At 43.1% G+C, this 19,521-nt stretch overlaps 1 protein-coding gene across 1 annotated transcript in view; it reads left to right on the top strand.

Moving 5' to 3' along the window:
* The window catches only part of LOC135219591 (dedicator of cytokinesis protein 7-like), a 492,066-nt gene that overhangs the window by 193,686 nt on the left and 278,859 nt on the right, over nt 1-19,521 (top strand). The window contains 2 exon segments of the mRNA XM_064256479.1: nt 949-991; nt 994-1,106. Of these exon segments, the coding sequence (XP_064112549.1) occupies nt 949-991; nt 994-1,106 (156 nt within the window).

Genomic DNA, 19,521 nt, shown 5'->3' with positions numbered 1-19,521 from the left:
TGGACAGCATCAAGTAATCATTCATGTCATATAGTACAGGAAGAGTACTCTCTTTTTGGCTCTCTTTGTATTGTTTTTTACTAGACAATAAAAAAGATTTAATAGAGAGATACCAAAATTTTTTATGAAAAAAAGATTTTTCAGAAAAGGGGAAGGGGGTGGTTGGGGTAAGCATATGCACAGTAAGTGTGTTGATGTGTGTAGTTCTGTGTTTGTGTCTGCTGTCTAATGCATAAGTGTATGTGTGTAAATCATCTGCTGTATATTTTATATTATATATATATATATATATATATATAATATATATATATATATAATATATCTACTAATATATCTATACATATATCTATACATATACATATATATATTTATATATATATATGTGTGTGTATGTGTGTACTATTTAATTACTCATCACAATACTGTTGGAGCTAGATAAGCACAGAATAATGTTGTGTTGCTTGAGTTATATTAGGAATTATTTGTTTTGTGTATTAATATAAGATGTTGACAGTATAAGATACGCATACAACATATTGGAAGGCTTCTTTTGTGCAGCAGGCAAAGTCAAATGCTGGCCACCCACTTAGTGACAATGGTGCAGGCTATGAGGGGATTTAATTTAGGAATAATAATATAGTAGTAATGATGAGGATATTTGAATTAGTAATGATAATATAGTATTACTGTACAGTACGTATCGTGAAGTTTGGCACGTTACAGTCATTGGTAATTTATGGCATCTGGCTGATCATTAGCCTGTAAGATTTCTCAACTTTGCATGTAGGACCCAACTATATACTATTTTGAGCTTTTCTTTTTAAGAGACATCTTGTATGTCATGTAGTATAGTATATAACTTAGCTTGTTTATTGTGTGTGTGTGTAAGAGCAGTATTAAATAACTACCATATGCTCTAATGAGACTAACAAAATTATATGTTTTCAGTTTGTCCAGAATATAAATTGCAGCCTGGCTTTCTTCTTGAGTGACTACTCTCAGTAATGGATAGAGGATATGTATTCATGCTCATACGTAATTACTGCAAGCAGATGAGCAGCAAAACTGCCACCTTACCAGAGTCTGTATCTCTCATAGATCTCAAGGTTAGTATGGAGACTCTCATTGTAATTTATGAAGGGATTCAGAGCCAATGGAATGCTGTTATTTGGCAATAACTTTTGATCAAAGCATCGCATAAATGTGAAAGTTGGCAAGTGTTTGATTTATAGCCCTTCCTAATTCTTGCAAGTATATTATTTAATACCTAAGTTCAATAGTTCTGGTACTAATCAGAGTAAAAGTGGTCCTATGCCAAAGCCATCAAAATAGCATGTAAGGGTTTTGAACACAATAGTGAACGTTAACCTATGATGTCATGAGGCTCCACCTAGAGTGAAGATAAGTTTACATATGGGGAAAATGTCTCTTCACTGTGGCCCTGCCCACTTGTCAATGACATATTCATTAATTGATATTAGTACCTATCCTACACTTCAGCAATATCAATGATGACGAGCAGGATTTGTCATCGTCCCCTTCATTGCATTATCATCATTCTCAATAATTTTATTATTATTTATTATTATTATCAGTTAGTAAGTAGACCATCTCTAAGGGCTGCAGCATTGAAAATAATGGCTGTTTCTACAGAATTCAATTTATATGGAGTCATCTCTGTTCTTCTTAATATATCTTCTTTTCATCAGCTTTTGGCTGGTGTATCAGATTTCCAAAGGACATGAAAAGTTTTCTTATTTCAGTTTTATTATCTCTGACGTTTCAGACATCCTCTGGCGATCATTCTTAAAAAGTGAATGGGTTGCTTTACAAGTTACGTGGGTATATTTAGCAAGTTTGGGTGGAGTTGACAAGTCGGTTATTAAGGTATACAGTGGGCCCCCGTATTCGCGTTCTCCGGATTCGCGAACTCACACATTCGCGGAGATCTCTTGGGAACGTTTCCCCGCATTATTCGCGGAAAATTTGCGCATTCGCGGTATTTTTCTATGAGCAATATCCACAAATTCCCGGTTTTTTAATCAATTTCATCATAAAATGCACTTTTTGTGATAAAACTATAAAAAAACCAAGTATGAAAATTTTTAGTGGTTTTTCTTGAGTTTTAACTACAAAATAGGCTGTTTTTAGCATTTTTATAGGGGTTCCAAACATTCGCGGGTTCTAACTATTCATGGGGGGGTCTGGTACGCACTGTATTTTGGTTGGTCACAGGTTGGTGATGCACTCAGTCTAGAAGGCGTTGAGATCTTCTGGGCCTAATTGGTGTGGGTATTTGGGAGTGGCTGTTATCCTCAAAGAAGCCCTAAAAGCCTAATAAGGCCCCCTTACCACCTGCAGAAGACATCTTTACAGCCAAATTGACAGCTTGGCAATGGGATCCCCTTCAGGGGTCGTATTTCCCAATTTCTACGTAAGCGTCATAGAGGAAAGGGTCTTCAGTAAGGTCCTCTGCCCTTCTCATAATTACAGGTACATAGATGACACCTTTGTGAGAGTGGACTTCAAAGAAGACCTAGAAACATTAAGGACAACTTTTCAAGAATGTTCCATTGGCAATGGGATCCCCTTTAGGGTCTCCATTTCCCAATTCCTACCTGAGCGTCATAGAGGACAGGGTCCTCAGTTAAATCCCCTGCCCTCCTCAATACTACAGGTACATAGATGACACCTTTGTGGGAGTGGACAGTGAAGAAGACCGAGAAACATTAAGGACAACTTTTCAAGAATGTTTCGTCCTCCATTTCATGTGCGAGTGTAGTGTAGTGTTAACAAAGCCCTGCCCTTCTTGGATGTTCGCATACAGCAGACCTAGGCGAGCTATACCACCAGTGTATACAAGAAACCTAGGATTAGGTCTGTGCTTTAATGGGTCCAGTGAATGCCCAGACAGGTATAAAAAGTTTGTGATTGATGCTTTTGTCTGCCTAACCCTCTCATACTGCTCCACGTGGAATGTTACTATGGAAGAGATAGAAAAATCAATGCAAATACTCATTAACAGTGATTTCTCTAACTGAATGGTTGAACGACAAACCTGGGTATCTATAAACAATTGGCACCGTGAAAGCATGATGAACACTGATAACAATAATAATCATAGTAAATCCATGAAACTATATTACAGGAATTACATGCATCAAAAGTATATAGAGGATGAGAAGGCCCTTAGAAAAATAATGAATGAAAGTGCGACTCCTTCTGCAGAAGGTAACAAGATCATCCTGATAATGATAATATATCATACAAATATAAAAACAAACTAGTTATTACTGAAGAACAACCCAGTGCCCCCAGAAACATCATTTTTGAATTTACATGCCAGTCATGTATCAGAGTGACCACCACCAGACTCTCCAAGCATCTCTCATGTCACCTCCAAGAAAGGGCTATTTTTAACCCTCACAGTCTGGACTAATTTACGCTGATGCATTCACAATGACCAGGCTAAATTTAAGGATGGCCAATTTAAAAGAAAAACTAAAAAACTCATCAATGAAAAGAGGAAGATATGTATATTCACATGGCATAAGAAAAAATTCTTCCACAGGCAGTTGTAAGTGAATATATCCCTCCCTTTCGGGCCTCTTTTCCCTATGACAGTTGTACAAAATATGCTAATTTTACAAAGTTATAAGCATTATTTCTAATATTTTTTATTTTATTTTGTCAAGCTCAAATTACAGATCAGTAGTACCATAAAAGGTAAGAAATAAAACCGGGAACAAATTTCTAGCATATTTATTGTAAAATATTTATGACATCCTAGGATGGGCCTTCCTACCTGGAGCAAGACTGAAAGTAGCTCTGCTTACTCACACTCTTATAAGGCGATCTGAAGAGTTGCCAATAGTGATATATGGGACTAGGAAAATTTTTCCTGCAAAATTTGCTCAAACCGTATGACTCCAAATCATGATCATATACTGTATACGATACCCATCCACTGCTTTGGGGCTGTATGTGATTGTATATATATGAAACCTGCACTGTGGGGGGTTAATCATTGGCCCTAAAAACATCATAGAAGACCTGGAAGAGAATAACTCATAAAAAACACCAAGATTGTTGACCAGGAAATGGATCGCCGACGCCTACGGCCTTTTTAGGCACTACGAGTTTTGTCAAAGAAGCCAAGCATCAACACGGTGAAGGAAACCGAATTTCTCCTTACCATCATAAGGAGAAATTTAAGAAACCAACCTATGCCAGACACCAGAAAAGAGAGAGAGAGAGAGAGAGAGAGAGAGAGAGAGAGAGAGAGAGAGAGAGAGAGAGAGAGATGAGAGAGAGAGAGTCAGACCATACAGGATACAGGAGGCACATTTCCTGGGCAATTTTTAATCCTGGATAATGGCCTCTCCCAACCAAAGTGTAACCTGATAACCGATTTGTCAACGGTACACCCACCTCCAATTGCTATACATGTAACTTGTATGTCAATCCATTTACTCTCTGAAAATAATTACCAGAGCATGTCTGAAACGTCAGAGGAAATAAAACTGAAACAGCAAGAAAACTTTTCATGTCCTTTGGAAATCTGATACAACAGTTACACGTCGATGAAAAGAAGATATGAAGAAGAATAGAGAAGACTCTATACAAATTGAATGCCATATAAACAGCTACAATTATTTTTACAGTGGTACCTCAAGATACGAAATTAATCTGTTCTGAGGCGGTTTTTGTATCATGAGCTTTTCGTATCTTGAACCGCATTTTCATACAATGAACTTACCTGTCAGATATATACTTAGCTAAGACTCAGTCGTCCCCGACAGAAATTCAAATTTCGCGCCACTCGCTACCGGTAGGTCAGGTGATCTACCTGCCTGCCCTGGGCGGCAGGACTAGGAACCATTCCCGTTTTCTATCATATTTTCTCTGTCGCCGGTGGTATCAACATTGTTGTTACTACCTCCTGACTGGAATTCGCTTTTCAAGACTTTTTTGATCATCTATATTGGATTTCTTGGTGACGTACTGGATCGTTGTTTTGGCATTCGCTACTGTGGACTGGATTTGGACTTGCTTTTGATTTTTCTGATAGAATGTTTGATTCAAGTGTTAGTGTGAGAGTGTGTGTGAATGTAGGCTGCAAGGTGAGGATACCGAAGGCTTCGGTTGATCCTCACACTGTATGTCGTAAGTGTAGGGGGTTTGACTGTTCTTTAGCTAACACCTGTATTGAGTGTGAAAAGTTGAATGCTAATGAATGGAAGACTCTAACTTCTTACTTGAAGAAGTTAGAGAGGGATAGAATTAGACGGCTGCAAAAAAGGGTGTGAGTACAAGGCCTATTGAGCCCTTTTTCTGAGTCTAACTCTCCTATTATTAATGATTTTGATTCTCCCTATGTATCTGAACCCTCACAGGCTTTGCATTCGGATTCGGCTTCTGAAATCGCCAATCTGAAGGCTACTCTTCGTAAAATGAAGACAAAATGGCGGCCATGCAAGGTAAGGGAAGTGATAGTGAATTACTTAGTGAAGTGAGTGTTCCCAGTGTTGTGGAGGGGGCGTCTGACCGTCCCTGCGATGCTCCCAGGCCTAGACCTCTTCCAAACTCACATACCCAGGAGGAAGAAGGAAAGTCGATGGTCGTACGGAGGTTGTGGGGATCCCCAACGGTCAGGCGTCCTTCAGCAGGTTCTGTTTCGCTACAGTCTGCTCAGGACCGCTTTAATAGAAGCGTCCTACGAGATTGTTTCTCTGTCGTCCGGTTCTCCTTCACCTAAAACGAACCGGGGTTGGAAGGACTCGGATCTTTCTAGGCCACTGAAAAGGCACTGGAAAGAACGCCGTTTGACTCGACGCCCGGAGCGCTTCTTGGAGAAGCCCCCTCTTCTATCAAGAAGGCTAAGCTGGTCTCGACCCGCCTCCTCGATCGGTAGTTGAGGACGCACTCCTTCGAGTTCTCCTGTCTTCTATTGAAGAGGACGCTGGTGTGGCTTCCAAGAGGATATTGCTAGCAGTACAAGAGCAGTTAGCCTCTTTGGGTTGGAGTTCTTTCGAGGGATCCCCATCGCAAGAAGGACGCTAGACTTCCTATTAAGAAGTCTCGTCTTCTTTCGCCTGCCAGACGTGAAGTGTCCTCCAGGCATGAAGAGCCTTACAAGCATGAGACGTCTTCCAGGCGCGAAGATTTTTTCAAGCGTCAGGAGCTATCCGAGCGAGTTGCTCTAGATAAGGATACGCTCAGGCGCGAGGCGCCAGCCAGGCGCGAGGAATCAGCCAAGGCGAGGCGGCGAGGGCGAGGATTCAGCCAAGCGCGAGGCGCCAGCCAGGCGCGAGGAGTCAGCCATGCGCGAGACGCCAGCCAGGCGCGAGGAGTCAGCTATGCGTGAGGCGCCAGACAAGCGCGAGGCGTCAGCCAGGCGCGAGATGCCAGCCAAGCAACAAGCTCCAGCCAAGCGAGAAGCACCAGCCAAGCGCGAGGCGCCAGACAAGCGCGAGGCGCCAGACAAGCGCGAGGCGCCAGACAAGCGCGAGGCGCCAGCCAAGCGCGAAGAGCTTTCCAGGCGTGAGAAGTCAAGCAGACGCGAGAATACTAGTAGACTTGAGAAGAGAGAATCTGTTCACTCTATGAGTCCCTCTCCTAGTAGGAGTTTGTCGCCAGTAGAGAGAGAACTTGGTGAAGATCCTCTCGTTTTTCAAGCTGATTCTCCGCACGGTGTGGAAGTAGATTCGGAAGACGAGGTTAACGGTAGAGAAGGCTTCTCTAACTATAGAGTTCTGACGGACCTTCTTTTGCAGGAGTATGGAGATTTGTTGACTCCTGCGGCTCCTCCTTCGCCTCGATCACTGTTTTCGAGTGCGATCGTACCGAAGTCTTCGTCGGTGTTGAAGATGAGACCTACGATCTCTATGAAGAGAGCTCTACAGTCTCTTGACAAATGGATGTTGTCGAAGAAGGATCTGGGCAGAACCACCTTCTGTATGCCTCCAGCCATACTTTCTGGTAAAAGAGGTTTCTGGTACCGAACTGGGGAGAACATGGGGCTTTCTCTCCCAGCGGCGGCTGAAGCGGACTTTTCAACCTTGGTTGATTCATCACGGAGACACGCTTTGAATGGAGCTCGTGTGACTTGGGCGATTTCTGAGACTGATCATCTCCTCAAGGGCCTCTTCCATATTTTGGAAGTGTTTAATTTCCTAGACTGGTCCCTTGGGGTGATGTCTAAGAAGGCTCATGACTCGGAAGGTCTAGACCCCGAAGTCATTCTTAGTATTCTGTCATGTATTGATAAGGCAGTACAAGACGGATCGGGAGAAATCTCTCTCTTTGGAGCGGTACTCCTTAAGAAGAGGAGTATTTTTAGTGCCTTCTTAACCAAGGCGGTTTCTCCCTCACAGAGAGCAGCCCTGGTTTTCGCTCCCATGTCAGACTTCTTGTTTCCTTCTCAGTTAGTGAAGGACATTTCTCGCTCACTGACTGAGAAGGCGACACAGGATCTTCTTCACACTGCAAGGAAGAAGAGACCCCTAGTTGCGGTTGACAAGAAAGGACCGACTTCTACGGTTCAGCCCTTTCGAGGAGGCCCTCCCTCCAGAGCTCCCTCTAAGAGAAGAGGTCCTGAGAGGAGAGGTAAAGCTTCTTCCGTCCCTTTTAAGAAAGGGAAGTGAGACAGACAACCTCCAAACACCAGTGGGTGCCAGGCTTCTCGAATTTGCAGACGCCTGGACATTCATAAACTCGGACGCCTCTTCGATGTCCATAATCAGGAAGGGATATCTTATCCCCTTCCAGGACATTCCTCCCCTTACGACTATTCCGCGGGAACTGTCAGCCAGATACAGGGACCCTGTACTGAGGGATGCTCTTCGTCTGATGGTGAATCAAATGTGGGACAAACGAGCTATAGAATTAGTTCTGGAGCAAAACTCTCCAGGGTTTTACAATCGGCTTTTCTGGTTGCGAAAGCCTCGGGGGCTGGAGACCAGTACTAGATGTCAGCGCTCTGAACAAGTTTCGTTCTAGAGGAGAAGTTCTCTATGGAGACTTCGGCCTCAGTCCTTGCGGCGTTACGTCAAGGAGATTGGATGGTGTCGCTGGATCTCCAGGACGCTTATTTTCATGTCCCGATTCACCCTTCTTCGAAGAAGTACCTCCGTTTCATGACAGGGGGAAGGATCTTTCAGTTCAGGGCCTTGTGTTTCGGCCTGTCCACAGCTCCTCAGGTCTTCACAAACCTGATGAAGAATGTGGCGAGGTTTCTTCACCTCAAAGGCGTCACATCTCTCTATATCTGGACGATTGGGCTCATCAGAGCCAGAACAGAGAGACAGTGTTTGGAGGACCTTTCTTTGACCCTAGACCTGATAAAGGCGTTGGGACTACTCGTGAACCTCGAGAAGTCACAACTGATCCCCAGACAGAACTTGGTCTATCTGGGGATTCAGATGGATTCTCGGGGTTTTCGAGTATTTCCTTCGCAAGAGAGAATCGTGAGAGGCTTGGAGAAAGTCTCTCTCTTCTTAGGGAAAGAACAAACTTCGGCGAGGGAATGGTTAAGCCTTCTAGGGACCCTTTCCTTGCTCGAGACAGTTCTTTCCTCTAGGAAGACTGCATCTTCGTCCTCTTCAGTTTTTTCCTAAGGAGATCATGGAATTGGAAGACGGGACTTCTCTCCGGACAGTTTTCTCCTTCCAATGGAAGATGAAACCACACCTGCAATGGTGGTTGTCCCCTCTAAAAGAGAACAAGGGAATTTCTCTGGAAGTTCCGAACCCAAGCACCGAGTGTTATATTCAGACGCATCGGAGAAGGGTTGGGGAGCAACACTAGGACCGAGAGAAGTGTGAGGCACCTGGAAGGCAGCACAGGTGTCCTGGCACATAAATTGCAAAGAACTTCTAGCAGTTCACTTGGCTCTAAAGTTCTTCGAACCTTTTGTGGCAAACAGTGTGGTCCAAATGAATGTGGACAACATTACCGCCCTGTCCTACATTCGGAAGCAAGGAGGAACACACTCCTTGTTCCTATACGAAATAGCAAGAGATCTGCTACTTTGGACCTCCCAGAGGAACATCTCACTCCTGACAAGATTTGTTTCAGGGTACGAGAAACGTCAGGGCGGACAGACTGAGCAGGAGGAGCCAGGTCCTTCACACAGAATGGACCCTTCATTCAGAGGTGTGTCAGAGTCTTTGGGATCTTTGGGGCACTCCTCATGTAGGATCCTGGTTCGCCACATTCCTTCCCAAAAGGCTGGAAGTCTTTTGCTCAGTGGTGGAAGACCCAAGAGCTCTCGTGGTCGACGCCTTCCTGCTAGACTGGTCTCATGTAGACGTGTACGCTTTTCCCCTTTCAAAATCCTGGGGCAAGTGTTGAGAAAGTTTGTAGCGTCCAACGGGACAAGAATGACCCTGATAGCCCCCGTTTTGGCCAGCACAAGATTGGTTTGCAGAGGTGCTGGAGTGGACAGTAGACTTCCCAAGATCCCTTCCAAGAAGGATGGATCTTCTCAGACAGCCACACTTCGAGAGGTTTCATCAAACCTCCCCCCGCTCACAGCTGACTGCCTTTCGACTATCGAAAGACTTGTCAGAGCGAGGGGATTTTCTCGCGAAGCTGCAAGCGCTATCGCTAGAGCCCACAGAGCTTCCACTAGACGAGTCTATCAGTCTAAGTGGGAGGTTTTTAGAAGGTGGTGTAAGTCTAAGAAGTTGTCCTCCTCCAGTACCTCTATAACGCAAATCGCTGATTTCCTTTTGTTCCTGAGAGAGGTCTCTCACTTATCTGTATCGACTATCAAAGGATACAGGAGCTTGCTTTCGGCAGTCTTCAGAAACAGAGGCCTAGAGATTGCTGATAATAAGATCTGCACGACTTGATTAGATCGTTTGAAACGACAAAATCTAAGGACTAACTCCTCCCAGCTGGAACCTGGATGTAGTTCTCAAGTTCCTTTCGTCTGACAGATTCGAGCCTCCTCATTTAGCTTCGGTTAGGGATTTAACGAGGAAATGCTTGTTTCTCCTATATTTGGCAACAGCCAAAAGAGTTGGTGAACTTCACGCCCTTGAAGATGAAGTCGGCTTTAACAGAGACTCGGCCTTCTGCTCGTTTAGAACACTTTTTCTAGCGAAAAAATGAAAACCCCTCGAATCCCTGGCCCAAGAGATTCGAGATTAAAGGCTTATCGAGTCTAGTAGGTAAGAGAAACCAGAAAGGTCTCTTTGCCCTGTAAGAGCCTTGAAGTTCTACTTACAAAATAGGAAGAAACAAATGGGAGGCTCTAGACAAAGTCTTTGGTGTTCGATTAAGGACCCCACAAGAATCATGTCTTAGAACGCATAGCTTTCTTCATAAGGAGCGTCATTACAGATGCTCACAAGTTCTGTCCTGACGACTCTTTTCCGCTTTTAAGAGTAAAAGCTCATGAAGTTAGAGCAGTGGCGACGTCTCTCTCTTTTCAGAAGAATATGTCGCTAAAGAAAATCATTGATACGACATATTGGGGGTGCAATTCGGTATTTGCATCTCACTATCTTAAAGACGTCGCGTGACCTACGAGAAATGTTTTTTCCTGTGGGGCCTTTCGTATCGGCGGATACGATACTGGGTACGGGAGCAAACACCAATCCTTAACTTTGTACATACCTTCTACTAGATATGTTCTAGATTTCTGCTGACAAAGAGGGCTCGGTGCTGCACTGGCGGCCAGTCACTGTTGTTCAGTAAGGAACTCTTGTGATATCTTTTAGAGGAGTATTAAATTTTTTTTTTTTTGGAGAATTTTTGTATGAATGCGTTTTTAGTTTTGAGTTATGGGTTGTTTTGTAATGAGTTCGGGGATAACTCAGAAACAATTCTATATATAACATGGTGGTTAGGATCAGGTGGTCGGGATTGGTTGTGCTCCTTCATAAGGTGTGTTGTCATAGAAGTGGTCCAGTACCCATTGACAAAGTCCTTTCAGGCTCTGCCGAGTAAGCGGTTCATATACCCATCGGCAGACCCACAAGAACTCTTAGCCATAGATCACATATCTCGCTAAAGTCTTGAGGTGATGCAGACTACCGGGCTACAGCCACGAAGTCTACCACCTATCAGGTAGGAACCAAGGTTTTTTCTTTTATACCTACAACATATGTTGTTTACCTGTCTATTCCATATTAGCTGTCTCTTACCCTCCACCAAAGGGTGCCAATCAGCTAAGTATATATCTGACAGGTAAGTTCATTGTATGAAAATGATATTGTTATAATACAATAAAGTTTCATACATACTTACCTGGCAGATATATACGATTAATGGCCCACCCAGCCTCCCCACGGGAGACAGGTGGAAGAGAGAAAATATTATAGAAAACGGGAATGGTTCCTAGTCCTGCCGCCCAGGGCAGGCAGGTAGATCACCTGACCTACCGGTAGCGAGTGGCGCGAAATTTGAATTTCTGTCGGGGACGACGGAGTCTTAGCTAAGTATATATCTGCCAGGTAAGTATGTATGAAACTTTATTGTATTATAACAATATCATTTTACATGTAAAATGGCTAATCCGTTCCAAACCCTCCAAAAACACCCCAGTAAATTTCATAATAAAGCTAAATTGATCTATAAACAATGAAATACTACAACAATTTGGACCATTCAATACCTAACTTAATATGTACTGCTAATATACCTGTAAATAAAGTGTATATTAGTGTACATGGTATACAAGAAATACTGTACGTACATACGTTCGTATGTAGTAAAATGTGGAAGCTTGCCTTTCGAGTGAGGCTATCTCCGAAAATGGCGACAGAGGAGGAGGACAAATGGCAGATACGTATACATACACTTAACTTTACGAAACACATAAAAAAAATGTCAGAAAAACATAAACTAAACTTTACGAAACACATTAACAAAACTGTAACACTTAACTTTACAAAAAAACTTAAAATTAAATTTTTTTTTCTTATTTTTATTTTTACATTTTTTTTTACTTTTTTTATACATTAGACCACTTTCAAATTTCTGTTTTATAGTATCACTTGGTTCTTCCTTTTTGCTACTAAAGGCCTCTTTAAAAAGTAACTATCTAAGGAAGATTGCTTCTGTCTACTTTTGACAATGTTTCTAAAACGACTCAGGCAAACGTCATCGAACTGTGCAAGCATACGACTTGTGTAAGCTTTTTCGGGGTGTCTTTTTCCTACAAATGATTGCACCTTATGAAAAGCAGGTAGAGCATCCTTAATTTCTGCCGTTGTCATAGAGTCGTCGTCCTCCTCCTCGCTGCTGCTAGAGAACTCCTCTTGAACGACGTTATGTTGTATGGCCTCCAACTCCTTCAGGTCATCCGTCGTAAGCTCCTCTTGATGCTCCTCGAGAAGGTCATTGATGTCGTCCTCGTCGACGACCAGCCCCATGGACTTGTCAAGTGCAACGTTCTCGTCAAGATCTGGTTGCGAAACAGTTTCAGGATCGTCAACTGTTTCTGAATCTGCAGCACCAGCTTCGCCCACGTCGAATCCCTCGAAGTCTCGGGCGGATACGGCATCAGGCCAGAGTTTCCTCCACGAGGAAATCAAGGTTCGCCTCGAAATCTCCTGCCAAGCTTGGTCGATGAGTCGGATGCATATTACGATATCGAAATGCTCCTTCCAAAATTCATGCAAGGTGAGGTTTGTGGTATCGTTGATGTCGAAACATCTCTTGAAAAGATGTTTCGTATACAGCTTCTTGAAGTTCGATATCACTTGCTGGTCCATGCGGTGGAGGAGAGGGGTGGTGTTAGGCGGAAGATAAAGAACCTTGATGAAGGAATACTCGGCTAGGATATCTTCCTCGAGGCCAGGAAGGTGAGCAGGGGCATTGTCCAACACCAGCAGGCATTTCAGAGGGAGGCATTTCTCTTCCAAGAATTTCTTCACTGTCAGGCCGAAACACAGATTTACCCACTCAATGAACAAAAGCCTCGTTACCCCAGGCTTTTGCATTAGCCCTCCACATCACTGGAAGCTTCTCCTTAAGCATTTTGTGGGCCTTGAAGGCTTGAGGAGTCTCCGAATGATAGACCAGTAGGGGCTTCACCTTGCAATCCCCACTGGCGTTCGAACAAAGTGCGAGCTTAAGCCTGTCTTTCATAGGCTTATGCCCAGGTAGCTTCTTCTCTTCCTGTGTGATGTACAGGGGCCTCGATAATCACGGGGGATAGGGCCCAGAACCCCCCGTGATAAGTAAATACCCGTGTTATCCTGATACCCCCCCTAAAAATTGCTTTTAACTGCCTACTTTAATAATTAACCCACCCAAGACCACTATTTCAATGTTTATAACTGCCTACTTTAGTTCAAGCACCATATGTCCTTCAAACTATCAACTTAAACTAAATTCAAGACAGTTTCAAAGTTATTCTTTCCTATCTTCAATTTCCTCTTCATCAGATCAGCAAACAAAAGTATATAACCTAACAATTCCTTTCCATTTTCATGATTTGGCTGCTGCACCAAACTAAAAGTACATAGTATATCTATTTTGTGAATGAACATATTTATGATAAAAAAACATGATTATTTACTGTAAAGATTACAGCACCCAACTATAATTTAATGTATAAACAGCAAATACAGCAATAAAAATCTAGTTTTGTCTTTTGTTTACGTTTAGAATCAGCTTGATGGACGTTTATTACCGAAAGAATTATTTTGGAAAACAATTTAGTTGCCAAAAGAAATGAATTTATTAATGGAATTATTATCATTAACTTTGTACATAATAGTTTATGGTATTATGATTCAGTAATTCATATGAGAGATAGAGAGAGAGAGAGAGAGATGAGAGAGAGAGAGAGAGAGAGAGAGAGAGAGAGAGAGCAGCTTGGGATGAGAGTAACTGTTGAATAGCTTGAGAGACCAGCTTAGGACGAGCGTACTGATACTAGCTTAGCTCGAGAAATACATAATGAGTATTTGAAATATTTTTATGGTGATAAGAAATGAAACTGGATAAAGTGATAAGATATTCTATTGTATACTGTTATAATGTGATAATCATTGAGTCAACTATAAAAAGTTGTATTGAAGCAGTTTTCGTAAATCACAAGAAAGAATAAAAGACCTTTTTGTTCTTTTCTTAAGATAATAAAGATCAAGTATTATAGTTTTTTTTCTGCAATGATAATTAGAAAGAGAGAGAGAGAGAGAGAGAGAGAGAGAGAGAGAGAGAGAGAGAGAGAGAGAGAGAGAGAGAGAGAAGCTTGGGATGAGAGAACTGTGAAATAGCTTGAGAGACCAGCTTAGGACGAGCGTACTGATACGAGCTTAGCTCGAGAATACATAATGAAATCCTTGTATTTCGAAAATTTTTATGGTGATAAGAAAATGAAACATGGATAAGTGATAAGATATTCTATTGTATATGTTTATAATGTGATAATCATTGAGTCAACTATAAAAGTTTTGTATTGAAGCAGTTTCGTAAATCACAGAAAGAATAAAAGACCTTTTTGTTCTTTTCTTAAGATAATAATACGATTCAGTATTATAGTTTTTTCTGCAAGTGATAAATAAAGAAAGGAGGAGAGAGAGAGGAGGAAGAAGGGAAGAGAGAAGAGAGAGATTAGGGAAGAGAAGAGAGGAGAAGAAAGAGAGAGAAGAAAGGAGGAGAAGAGGCTTAAGAGAGAAAAGAGAAGAGGAGAAAGAAAAGAGAGAGCAGAGAACGAGAGAGAGCGAGAGGAGGAGAGAGGAGGAGAGAGAGAGAGAGAAAGGCTTTGGGATGAGGAGTAACTGTTGAATAGCTTGAGAGACAAGCTTAGGACGAGCGTACTGTTACTAGTTTAGCTCGAGAAATACATAATGAAAATTTGTATTTGAAATATTTTTATGGTGATAAGAAATGAAACATGGATAGTGATAAGATATTCTTCTTATACTGTTATAATGTGATAATCATTGAGTCAACTAGTCCAACTATAAAGTTGTATTGAAGCAGTTTCGTAAATCACAGAAAGAATAAAAGACCTTTTTTGTTCTTTTATTACGATAATATAAGATCAGTATTATAGTTTTTTCTGCAAGTGATAAAAGAGAGAGAGAGAGAGAGAGAGAGAAATTTGCTATTTACATTCATAGTATTTGAATATTTGTAAATGAGTGTATCCTAAAAATCATTTAGTTATGAAAAGAAGAAGAAAACACAGTAATTAGTGATCCTGCTCTATGATAAAATTCACGATTTGTTAATTTTCCGGGATATAGTAGTATTTGGGCTCCACAAAAAAGTAAGTGATTTATGACAGAATTTAGAGGATACTTACGTAAAAATACATCGGTAGTTTGTAGAACGGTGTAACCACTATCATTGTGTACGAACGAGACTAGGTTTGGTGACGTCACGGTGGTCAAACGTATTTTTTTCGTGAATGAATATACATTTATGATTAAAAAAAATAGTTACTGTACTGCTTAGAGTACCATACTGTAATATTAATGTAATCACATCAAACTAAAGTAATCGTTGCATGCTGTAAACATAAGTGTATTTTTGTTTTTTTGAAAAATGCATTTCCCCAAGGAATTATTCCTTGAAGAAGCTTTTTATTATGAAGATATGCCAATAATATATAAGATATGCATTTTATTATGAATATAATTATGATAATAATACATAAGGTAAAATGGTTTTATTACGTTTAAGCTTCGTTGCCGATCGCAAACAACAATACGATAATCTATGACAATTGTCGTTTGTATGACTGCCGTGTTTGATTACATTATACCAAAACTAAAGAAGTTCGAATTGAAAATTAATGTTTCCTAAATGTTATTACTACTGTAATTACAATAATACTATTAACATTTCTAAAAGGTTAAGAATGACAAAGGTGCTGTTAAGTGTAACTCAGAGTCAATGTTTACATTGATGTCAATGATGTGGGATTATTCCGTGAATGGGCTACATATTATGAAGATATGCCAATAATATATAAGGTGAGAATGGTTTTATTACCTTTATTGTCAGTTAATATTTAATATCATAATGTGAATCTGTTCATGCATTTGTTGGTATCGGAACCGGACGAGGCTTAGCCTACCAGGGATTCATACCAGTGATAGGTATAAGACTGAGAAGTGGTCCAAGGAAAACCTGTGATTAACTGAATCCGTGATTGCTGATCCGTGACTAAGCGAGGCCCCACTGTATGTCCGACGAGGCATTTCTGGGCTCAGCTCGTGTCGCTGCGCGAAATATCCTTTAATCTATTATTTCTAGGGTAAATGTACTAACACATACCAGAGAATAAATAAATAAAGAAAAAGGTCAGTATAACTGACTCGCTCACTCTCCCAGAGAGTGTCGGTATGAACACTATGGCGAGTGAGACCACTACCACGAGCCAAATGCCAATAGAATTCTCCCACTACAAAATCCCCCAAGAGGAGAGCCGACCCACAGAGTGGGCAGCACCTACTACTACTACTCCATCCCATGCTGCCGACTGCTGCGCCTCTGGTGGCCATCCTTTTCAGTTAGCGCACACGAGACACACGTGCCATTTTCTTCTCTGTGTTTTTGTGCCCTTTCCTTTGGATTTTATTACCATGGAGCGTGCAGCCATCGCAGCAGCTAAGTTAAGTACTCAATGTTTATTGCTAATTGGTTTTTTCCGGCCCTGAGCACGTATTTGCCGTTTTTTAGGTATAAATACGGTCTCTAGGTCGGAAGCATGGCAGCATGGTTCTGCCTCGTGGTGGGTCCGTTCTGGGTCGCCCATTACCCAAAGAACTTCCCCTGGCTTTTGTACGCTCTATTTTTATTATCCGCTTTGTTTAGGGTAAGGTCTACACGGTTTTGTCATGCATGCATGTCTTTACCTTATGTAGGCTCTTCCATCCAGACCCTAGCCACGGCTCTTAGTATCGGCCTCGGCTAGCTTTGAGTGGTAGACTTGCCTTCGGGTTAGTCGTACACTCCTGGATTTTTTCTCCTACTATTTTGTTTTCTTTCTTTCATTTTGTTATTTATTTTGTGTATTTATGTGATATTGTTAGGTTAGTTAGGCGTCTGGCTCGCTTAGCCTAGGTCATGGCCCATTGGGCCTTTATGTTACCGCTTTTCAGCTCGGTTGCTTCCCGATAGCATCTCTCTGATCAGTTGTTGTGGTCTAGGCTTAGTTGTTGTTCTTATCGCCCCAGTGGTCACTATGTGATCACGAGGCAGCCAGGCGCCTGTCCAGTCACCTTGCCCCCCTCCCGCTCTTCCATAGGGTCGGGGGTCGGGGGGGGGTGGTTAGGCCTGCCCATGCTCGCTCCGCATACCCGAGCCTGCCTCCTCCCTCTCTCCCCCCCATGCGGAGGGGGTAGAGGTACGGGACAGACCCAGACTGGACTCGACCTCTCCGGCTTCTCGGTCACCGGTCGGTGGTATGGTAAAGGTGGGGGGGACTGGCCTTTCCCCCCCTCCGTTACTACTCGTCGCTCCGTTACTAGCCCGAGTCTGTATCCCCTTGCTCTTTCCCACCTTACTAGGGCTCCTTTACCACGGAGACCTGGCATCCAGCGGAAAGGTGCTAGTCTACCCCACGGGGGTGGACCGGAACATAAAGTTGGTACCTTTCTAACCTCTCCGTTTCACTGAGTATACACTGGTCCGCCACGCACTGGACTTAGTCCGGTACGTTCGAGCTTTTAGGTTTAAGTTCTATTATGTTAAACTATTAAGTTTATCTTAAGTACCTTAAACCATTCCCCCTCCCTTCATGTTTCACCGGATACCTCCGGGGTTTATAGCCTATTCAGGCGATTAAGGGAGGGGCTATGCCCAAATTTTTTCCGAGCTCCGGCGCATGCAACGAGTTCTTCTGTCCTTTAGCCTGTAAGTGATGTTCTTTAAGATACTCATGCAAAAAATATCTTTCCACTTACAGACCACCACTGTGAGCATCCGGGATGCGCCGCCACACTTCAGGACCCATGTGGACACGAAGTTTGCCGGTCCCATGCTCCATGCTCGCTCCGCACCGCGGGGACATCCAGGTCTGGTACCATGAGACGTGTACCATTTGTTACGATCTGGTGAGCCAGCTTTTAGACGGGGTAAGTATACCATCTCCGGTAGCTGGTCCTCATCTGTTTTAGTGCTTAAGTGTTACATCAATCACTCTAACTTAAGGTAAATTCAAGGGGCTTTATAGCCCCTATAATTTTAAGTTATGCTTTAAGTTAGTTTAGTTTTAAGTTATTCTTAAATCTAATCAATACCCTCTCTTCCAGGCGCCGGCCGTGAGGGATACCGCACTAGCAACCCTGCGGGCCTGGGTCGGCGGTTTCGGGAAAAACGCCGCCAAGGGTATGCCCTACATCCTGGAGAAAAGGTTGGCGGTACTAATCTTCCCCGGAGGCAAGGCGACAGGATAACGTCGATCCAGTAGAGGCTTGCCCCGACTATCGCCTTTATCCAGCAACAGCTGGTCTGGCCTCATTGACTGACCAAGGCCAGGACATCTCCTCGGAAGTCGCGACGTTGGATATCAATGTAGAACCTATGGTAGGTGTAGACGACCTGTTGGTCGAGGTAGGTAAGGTGGACACCCAAGGGATACCCTTGGGTGCAACTGTTTCTTCTACTCCTGCAACCTCTCCATCCTTCCAAGGCTTTACGGGTGACGAATTATATACTCCTCCTGACGCTTCAGTTAGACCCAAGGTCAAGGGTCAAGCAGTGAAATCCTTGACAAAGACGTCGTCGTCGTCTAAGAAGACGGCTTCGGCGTCATCTTCCTCTCGTAAGTCTCCGGCTAGGAATCCCGGAGCAGAGAAGTCTAAGGCTTCTGGGGTCCGGCTCTAAGTCCTCGGAGAGTAAATCCTCCCCAGAGAGAGATCTCACACTCCGGCAGAGTTCGTCAGTTCCGCTACCTTTGGTGCCAATTCAGAGCTACCCCTCCACCTCCGCAGCAGCTCCGGCTTTGGACTCCAATGCTGGTCTGTTACAACAGGTGGGCGACCTGGTTGGGTCTCTGAAAAGTAGCATGGAACAAATGATCTCTCGATTGTCGGATAGGATTACTTCCCAAGACAGCATTATAGCCGGACTGAGCCAAGCTCCTCTAGCCTCTCCTCCACCTTTCAATTCAGGTGGAGCCCAGCTTCCCCCGTATGACTCTCTACCTCCGTTCTCAATGAACAACCCTTGGAGGAGGTAGCGTCCAGTATGCCCCCGTTCCAAAGACGGACTCATGTTTCTATCCCGGAATGTGGAACTCGAGGATCGAGGACTTCGAGTTCTACCCGGAAGACCTTCAGCCTCCGTTCATCGGCTACGCAAGGCTCACCGCCTCAGCCATGACTCGGGATGATAAGGTTCCAAAGGAGACAGTCCTCTATTCACGTGACCAGGCTCAGAGAGAATGGCTCAGGTGTCTAGAGGACATGGATTGTTCCAATACGAAAATCCAAAACAACCTTTCAAGAGTCCGTTTACGATCTTTACGATGGATGAGAGTAACCCCGCTCCCTTTCCTGACAAAGATCGCGACGTCTACCATTCCAGCGGCCCAGGAAGGGG

Source organism: Macrobrachium nipponense, chromosome 1 (assembly GCF_015104395.2).
Source record: "Macrobrachium nipponense isolate FS-2020 chromosome 1, ASM1510439v2, whole genome shotgun sequence".
In the NCBI taxonomy this organism is placed as follows: domain Eukaryota; kingdom Metazoa; phylum Arthropoda; class Malacostraca; order Decapoda; family Palaemonidae; genus Macrobrachium; species Macrobrachium nipponense.
The sequence above is the reverse complement of the archived record's forward strand: the minus strand, read 5'-3'. Positions and strand labels throughout refer to the sequence as shown.